General features: G+C 39.7%; 1 protein-coding gene across 1 annotated transcript in view; it reads right to left on the bottom strand.

The window, feature by feature from the left end:
- Positions 1-9,585, bottom strand: part of LOC112241283 (neuronal acetylcholine receptor subunit alpha-7-like) — a 68,896-nt gene that overhangs the window by 22,570 nt on the left and 36,741 nt on the right. The window contains exon 4 of the mRNA XM_042316676.1: positions 7,114-7,223. Coding sequence (XP_042172610.1) covers positions 7,114-7,223 — 110 coding nt within the window. The remainder of the gene's footprint in view (positions 1-7,113; positions 7,224-9,585) is intronic.

The following is a 9,585-nucleotide window of genomic DNA, read 5'->3' as shown; positions in this document are numbered from 1 at the left end:
CCTATACATATCTACCTCCATCACTCTAGTATCCCTGTCTCCTTACCCCTATACATATCTACCTCCATCACTCCAGTATCCCTGTCACCTTACTCCTATACATATCTACCTCCATCACTCCAGTATCCCTGTCACCTTACTCCTATACATATCTACCTCCATCACTCCAGTATCCCTGTCTCCTTACCCCTATACATATCTACCTCCATCACTCCAGTATCCCTGTCACCTTACCCCTATACATATCTACCTCCATCACTCCAGTATCCCTGTCTCCTTACCCCTATCCATATCTACCTCCATCACTCCAGTATCCCTGTCTCCTTACCCCTATCCATATCTACCTCCATCACTCCAGTATCACCTTACTCCTATACATATCTACCTCCATCACTCCAGTATCCCTGTCTCCTTACCCCTATCCATATCTACCTCCATCACTCCAGTATCACCTTACTCCTATACATATCTACCTCCATCACTCCAGTATCCCTGTCACCTTACTCCTATACATATCTACCTCCATCACTCCAGTATCCCTGTCACCTTACTCCTATACATATCTACCTCCATCACTCCAGTATCACCTTACCACTATACATATCTACCTCCATCACTCCAGTATCCCTGTCACCTTACTCCTATACATATCTACCTCCATCACTACAGTATCCCTGTCTCCTTACCTCTATACATATCTACCTCCATCACTCCAGTATCCCTGTCTCCTTACCTCTATACATATCTACCTCCATCACTCCAGTATCCCTGTCTCCTTACCTCTATACATATCTACCTCCATCACTCCAGTATCCCTGTCACCTTACCCCATACATATCTACCTCCATCACTCCAGTATCCCTGTCACCTTACTCCTATCCATATCTACCTCCATCACTCCAGTATCACCTTACCACTATACATATCTACCTCCATCACTCCAGTATCACCTTACTCCTATACATATCTACCTCCATCACTCCAGTATCCCTGTCACCTTACTCCTATACATATCTACCTCCATCACTCCAGTATCACCTTACCACTATACATATCTACCTCCATCACTCCAGTATCCCTGTCACCTTACTCCTATACATATCTACCTCCATCACTACAGTATCCCTGTCTCCTTACCTCTATACATATCTACCTCCATCACTCCAGTATCCCTGTCTCCTTACCTCTATACATATCTACCTCCATCACTCCAGTATCCCTGTCTCCTTACCTCTATACATATCTACCTCCATCACTCCAGTATCCCTGTCTCCTTACCCCTATCCATATCTACCTCCATCACTCCAGTATCACCTTACTCCTATACATATCTACCTCCATCACTCCAGTATCCCTGTCACCTTACTCCTATACATATCTACCTCCATCACTCCAGTATCACCTTACCTCTATACATATCTACCTCCATCACTCCAGTATCCCTGTCTCCTTACCTCTATACATATCTACCTCCATCACTACAGTATCCCTGTCTCCTTACCTCTATACATATCTACCTCCATCACTCCAGTATCCCTGTCACCTTACTCCTATACATATCTACCTCCATCACTCCAGTATCACCTTACCACTATACATATCTACCTCCATCACTCCAGTATCCCTGTCACCTTACTCCTATACATATCTACCTCCATCACTCCAGTATCCCTGTCTCCTTACCTCTATACATATCTACCTCCATCACTCCAGTATCCCTGTCTCCTTACCTCTATACATATCTACCTCCATCACTCCAGTATCCCTGTCACCTTACTCCTATACATATCTACCTCCATCACTCCAGTATCACCTTACCACTATACATATCTACCTCCATCACTCCAGTATCCCTGTCACCTTACTCCTATACATATCTACCTCCATCACTCCAGTATCCCTGTCTCCTTACCTCTATACATATCTACCTCCATCACTCCAGTATCCCTGTCTCCTTACCTCTATACATATCTACCTCCATCACTCCAGTATCCCTGTCTCCTTACCTCTATACATATCTACCTCCATCACTCCAGTATCCCTGTCTCCTTACCTCTATACATATCTACCTCCATCACTCCAGTATCCCTGTCTCCTTACCTCTATACATATCTACCTCCATCACTCCAGTATCCCTGTCTCCTTACCTCTATACATATCTACTTCCATCACTCCAGTGTTCCTGCACATTGTTAATATGGTACTGGATCTGACCCTGTATATAACTACTAACCCTGGAACTGACCCTGTATATAACTACTGACCCTGGAACTGACCCTGTATATAACTACTAACCCTGGAACTGACCCTGTATATAACTACTGACCCTGGAACTGACCCTGTATATAACTACTGACCCTGGAACTGACCCTGTATATAACTACTGACTCTGGAACTGACCCTGTATATAACTACTGACCCTGGAACTGACCCTGTATATACCGTAACTACTGACCCTGTATATAACTACTGACCCTGTATATAACTACTGACCCTGGATCTGATTCTGTATATAACTACTGACTCTGGAACTGACCCTGTATATAACTACTGACCCTGGATCTGATTCTGTATATAACTACTGACTCTGGAACTGACCCTGTATATAACTACTGACCCTGGAACTGACCCTGTATATAACTACTGACTCTGGAACTGACCCTGTATATAACTACTGACTCTGGAACTGACCCTGTATATAACTACTGACCCTGGATCTGATTCTGTATATAACTACTGACCCTGGAACTGACCCTGTATATACCGTAACTACTGACCCTGTATATAACTACTGACCCTGTATATAACTACTGACCCTGGATCTGATTCTGTATATAACTACTGACTCTGGAACTGACCCTGTATATAACTACTGACCCTGGAACTGACCCTGTATATAACTACTGACCCTGGATCTGATTCTGTATATAACTACTGACTCTGGAACTGACCCTGTATATAACTACTGACCCTGGATCTGATTCTGTATATAGTATAAGTATTTACTATATTATGTTCTTCTTGTGTGTTTTTGTTCTACATTGCTATTGATGTCTACCTTGTTATTGATGTCTACCTTGTTATTGATGTCTACATTGTTATTGATGTCTACCTTGTTATTGATGTCTACATTGTTATTGATGTCTACCTTGTTATTGATGTCTACCTTGTTATTGATGTCTACATTGTTATTGATGTCTACCTTGTTATTGATGTCTACATTGTTATTGATGTCTACATTGTTATTGATGTCTACATTGCTATTGATGTCTACATTGTTATTGATGTCTACATTGTTATTGATGTCTACATTGTTATTGATGTCTACATTGTTATTGATGTCTACATTGCTATTGATGTCTACATTGTTATTGATGTCTACATTGTTATTGATGTCTACATTGTTATTGATGTCTACATTGCTATTGATGTCTACATTGTTATTGATGTCTACATTGTTATTGATGTCTACATTGCTATTGATGTCTACATTGCTATTGATGTCTACATTGTTATTGATGTCTCCCTTGTTATTGATGTCTACATTGCTATTGATTACTACATTGTTATTGATGTCTACATTGTTATTGATGTCTCCCTTGTTATTGATGTCTACCTTGTTATTGATGTCTACCTTGTTATTGATGTCTACCTTGTTATTGATGTCTACCTTGTTATTGATGTCTACATTGTTATTGATGTCTACATTGTTATTGATGTCTACATTGCTATTGATGTCTACCTTGTTATTGATGTCCACCTTGTTATTGATGTCTACCTTGTTATTGATGTCTACCTTGTTATTGATGTCTACCTTGTTATTGATGTCTACATTGTTATTGATGTCTACCTTGTTATTGATGTCTACCTTGTTATTGATGTCTACCTTGTTATTGATGTCTACCTTGTTATTGATGTCTACCTTGTTATTGATGTCTACCTTGTTATTGATGTCTACCTTGTTATTGATGTCTACATTGCTATTGATGTCTACATTGCTATTGATTACTACATTGTTATTGATGTCTACCTTGTTATTGATGTCTACCTTGTTATTGATGTCTACCTTGTTATTGATGTCTACATTGCTATTGATTACTACATTGTTATTGATGTCTACATTGTTATTGATGTCTACATTGCTATTGATGTCTACATTGCTATTGATTACTACATTGTTATTGATGTCTACATTGTTATTGATGTCTACATTGCTATTGATGTCTACATTGCTATTGATGTCTACATTGCTATTGATGTCTACATTGCTATTGATGTCTACATTGTTATTGATGTCTACATTGTTATTGATGTCTACATTGTTATTGATGTCTACATTGTTATTGATGTCTACCTTGTTATTGATGTCTACATTGTTATTGATGTCTACATTGTTATTGATGTCTACATTGCTATTGATTACTACATTGTTATTGATGTCTACATTGTTATTGATGTCTCCTTGTTATTGATGTCTACCTTGTTATTGATGTCTACCTTGTTATTGATGTCTACCTTGTTATTGATGTCTACCTTGTTATTGATGTCTACCTTGTTATTGATGTCTACCTTGTTATTGATGTCTACCTTGTTATTTATGTCTACCTTGTTATTGATGTCTACATTGTTATTGATGTCTACATTGTTATTGATGTCTACATTGTTATTGATGTCTACCTTGTTATTGATGTCTACCTTGTTATTGATGTCTACCTTGTTATTGATGTCTACCTTGTTATTGATGTCTACCTTGTTATTGATGTCTACATTGTTATTGATGTCTACATTGCTATTGATTACTACATTGTTATTGATGTCTACCTTGTTATTGATGTCTACCTTGTTATTGATGTCTACCTTGTTATTGATGTCTACCTTGTTATTGATGTCTACATTGTTATTGATGTCTACATTGCTATTGATTACTACATTGTTATTGATGTCTACCTTGTTATTGATGTCTACCTTGTTATTGATGTCTACCTTGTTATTGATGTCTACCTTGTTATTGATGTCTACATTGTTATTGATGTCTACCTTGTTATTGATGTCTACATTGCTATTGATGTCTACATTGCTATTGATGTCTACATTGATATTGATGTCTACATTGTTATTGATGTCTACATTGTTATTGATGTCTACATTGTTATTGATGTCTACATTGTTATTGATGTCTACATTGTTATTGATGTCTACATTGCTATTGATGTCTACATTGCTATTGATGTCTACATTGCTATTGATGTCTACATTGTTATTGATGTCTACATTGTTATTGATGTCTACATTGTTATTGATGTCTACATTGTTATTGATGTCTACATTGTTATTGATGTCTACATTGTATTGATGTCTACATTGATTGATGTCTACATTGTTATTGATGTCTACATTGTTATTGATGTCTACATTGCTATTGATGTCTACATTGTTATTGATGTCTACATTGTTATTGATGTCTACATTGTTATTGATGTCTACATTGTTATTGTTTACTACATTGTTATTGTTTACTACATTGTTATTGTTTACCTCATTGTTATTGTTTACTACATTGTTATTGTTTACTACATTGTTATTGTTTAACACATTGTTGGGGTTAGAGCTGCAAGAAAGGCATTTCACTGTACTTGTGCATGTGACATTAAACCTTGACACTGTCAGCTACCTCAGAGGTCTCAGGTTCCCTGGCTGGCTCCTTCAACCCAACCCAGTCTGACAGCTCAACGGAAGAGGGCACGAAAACACGCGCACATCCTGTCCCCTTGACACGCACACATCCTGTCCCCTAGACACATCTCAAACAGACTGTGGGTATTGTTGTCTCCTTCTACCCTGTCACAGTCGGTAATCGCCAGGTGACATGTTCCTAGACGTCAGTATGATTCCCGTACCGGCGTCAGACAGCCAGCAACCTCAGTCGACTAGCCGATGTTTCAGCACTAAACGCTGTTGTTTGAAATGTACCATATCACCAAAATAATATTTGGGGGTCTATCCATTATGCTATATCAGTATTGTATGAAATCTACCATACCAACAACATCCATATCTATCTACTAACTGTATCAGTTAATAACTAGGTCCGGCACCATTGAGAGCAGGCGGGGGCAGAGTTACGATTCAGGGTTCATTGAAAAAACAAAATGGCTGACGTCACCATCTGTAAGACACTGTGGGAGTGGTTCTGCTAGAGCGTTCCCTGAATCAGTGGGCTGTACAGAACCATATGACCTCTCCATTTATCTCCATGGACTGGATCCTGCTACGGACAACACAGGGGCGTACGGGGACAGGAGAGATGGAGGCTACAAGCCAGGTTAGGTGTTTGCAGAGACTATAGTTTGGTGACTACGTAAGAAAAAAGAACAAAAGACAAGTAAAATCAATCGAAGGATACAAATATCAATTTATGAGTAGATGCACTGTTTCAGCTGGGGGGGGGGTCAGATTTTTTTGTCTCCTATTCTGTTTTGAAAACAATATTATGTCAACTTCAGTGGAAGTGGAATCCCTTGGTAATTCTATCCCATGTACAGTGGACAATCCACAAACACTGATTTCGTCATCCAGCTCTTTCCTACATATTACCCATCATGGCAATGGGCCACAGATGCAAAGCCTCATGGGTATTGTGGTTTATTTATGTCCTGTAGGCAATCAATTCGTAGTCATTTCATTAGTCCACGCTCTGACCAAGGGTGAAATCAAACCACAGGGGAGTTGTCTGTCTACAAATGGGTTACTTAGTGGACTAATGTGTATCAATTGAACTCCCCTAGGAGAAAATTAAACACCACTAGCCTGCTACTGCAACATAGCAGGCGTGGGAAAGACACCTGAGCGGAGGCCCCACTTCCCTTTTTGGAAGTTAGGTTGAAAATACTGTATCCCTGAAATCCAGAAACATCTGCTTACTTCTACTGCAGACATTGTGTTCAGTTTGTTTTGTCAACTTCAGCTCCTTCTCCTGACATACATAGGCCACTGGCCAAATCTTGCCAGACCCATTTTACCCCATACTAGAACACAGTAGATTACAGTAACATAAGCCATTCATACATCATAGCTCTATGCTTATTGGTTGAGACCGTGGCAGTGAGGGCCTACCTGTTGTAGAGGAGGATATCAGGAACCCAGATCTGATTGGAGGGGAAACGAAGGTTCTGAACACCTGGGAAGTTCTCTGGGTTCCAGGAGAGGTAAGTATCTGTCCAGTGCTAGAAGGGAGAGGAGAGGAGGGAGAGGAGAGGAGAGGAGAGGAGAGGAGAGGAGAGGAGAGGAGAGGAGAGGAGGAGGGAGAGGAGAGGAGAGGAGAGGAGAGGAGAGGAGAGGAGAGGAGGAGAGGAGAGGAGAGGAGAGGCAGAAAGAATGGAGAAGAGAAGGAGATGAGAGATCAGAGTTTTTACATGGACAATTCCCAAATACACTGATCCATTCACAGGCCTTCTGTACTGTATGTAAAACACATTAGGGCACTCGACAGTTCTGTAATTAGCTTCAAAACACTTTCAATCAAACACGAATAATCAAATAGAACAGCCATCCTTGCTCCCAATAAGTGGTCCCTATGTCTGTGCCCTTGGCCAGCAGTGGCAGGAGGTTGGGTCATGTTTTGGGCTGTGACTCAACCTTCTAATCCATCTATTAGGCCATGAGAGTCACGCAAACTCCACCGTATAGAAGCACATAAAAGTACTTTGAAAAGAGACGTTGTGCATTTCACATCCTTTACTTACATGACTGAACTGAATGATGTGTAACGCGCTGTGAGAGTGTCTGTGTGTCCTCAGATGTTTTTTGCCATAGGTGTGTTCCCTAACGCACAGAGGGAGTCCATCTACTGATGTGGCTACTGAAACTCAGTGCCAGTACATTGGACACACACACACAAACGTGGACATTGGTGTGTGCTTGCCTGCGTGCACGCACACTTATGTTGTGTGTGTGTGTGTGTGTGTGTGTGTGTGAGTGTGTGTGTGTGTGTGTGTGCGTGTGTGTGTGTGTGTGTGTGTGTGTGTGTGTGTGTGTGTGTGTGTGTGTGTGTGTGTGTGTGTGTGTGCGAGTGTGTTTGTGTGTGTGTGCGAGTGTGTGTGTGTGAGTGTTTATACAAGTATGTGTACACTTCATGGCATGCCAACATCATGTCACCTCCTCTAGACTTCCCTGACAAACAGTGTTATTTATGTAGCTAATCTCTCCACTAGTCGTCTTCTCTGAACAAACATGGCTTTTATAGTCCTAGAGAGGCCTGTCCTTGACTCTCTCTGTCTTTCATGTTCAAGCTTTGTAGTGGTGGTGAAATAGATCAAAGAGAAACATCAGGCTACATCAGGACATCTCTAAACACAGTTTATATCAAGAGAACATCAGGCTACATCAGGACATCTCTAAACATAGTTTATATCAAGAGAACACTATGCTACATCAGGAAATCTCTAAACACAGGTTGGAAAAGGAACACAGATTGGAGGAGTAATACATTTGGGAGTTTGTCCAACAGTCTAAATGTTTCTAATTGATGTCATTAAGGGCTAATTTCATTCCTGGAACTGTAACATTCCAGAATAGAACACTGAGAATATATTCTGGGATAGAACACTGTGAGAATATATTCTGGGATAGAACACTGAGAGAATATATTCTGGGATAAAACACTGAGAATATATTCTGGGATAGAACACTGAGAATATATTCTGGGATAGAACACTGAGAATATATTCTGGGATAGAACACTGAGAATATATTCTGGGATAGAACACTGAGAATATATTCTGGGATAGAACACTGTGAGAATGTATTCTGGGATAGAACACAGAGAATATATTCTGGGATAGAACACTGTGAGAATATATTCTGGGATAGAACAACACTGTGAGAATATATTCTGGGATAGAACAACACTGTGAGAATATATTCTGGGATAGAACACTGAGAATATATTCTGGGATAGAACACTGAGAATATATTCTGGGATAGAACACTGAGAATATATTCTGGGATAGAACACTGAGAATATATTCTGGGATAGAACGCTGAGAATATATTCTGGGATAGAACACTGTGAGAATATATTCTGGGATAGAACACTGTGAGAATATATTCTGGGATAGAACACTGAGAATATATTCTGGGATAGAACACTGTGAGAATATATTCTGGGATAGAACAGAGAATATATTCTGGGATAGAACAGAGAATATATTCTGGGATAGAACAGAGAATATATTCTGGGATAGAACACTGAAAATATATTCTGGGATAGAACACAGAATATATTCTGGGATAGAACACTGAGAATATATTCTGGGATAGAACACTGTGAGAATATATTCTGGGATAGAACACTGAGAATATATTCTGGGATAGAACACTGAGAATATATTCTGGGATAGAACACTGTGAGAATATATTCTGGGATAGAACACTGTGAGAATATATTCTGGGATAGAACACTGAGAATATATTCTGGGATAGAACACTGAGAATATATTCTGGGATAGAACACTGAGAATATATTCGGCATACACATCACAGACAAACTGAATTGGTCCACTCACACAGACAGCATCGTGAGGAAGG

The sequence above is a fragment of the Oncorhynchus tshawytscha genome, unplaced genomic scaffold (genome assembly GCF_018296145.1).
Source record: "Oncorhynchus tshawytscha isolate Ot180627B unplaced genomic scaffold, Otsh_v2.0 Un_contig_1538_pilon_pilon, whole genome shotgun sequence".
Lineage (NCBI taxonomy): Eukaryota > Metazoa > Chordata > Actinopteri > Salmoniformes > Salmonidae > Oncorhynchus > Oncorhynchus tshawytscha.
This window is presented reverse-complemented; position numbering and strand designations above follow the sequence as displayed.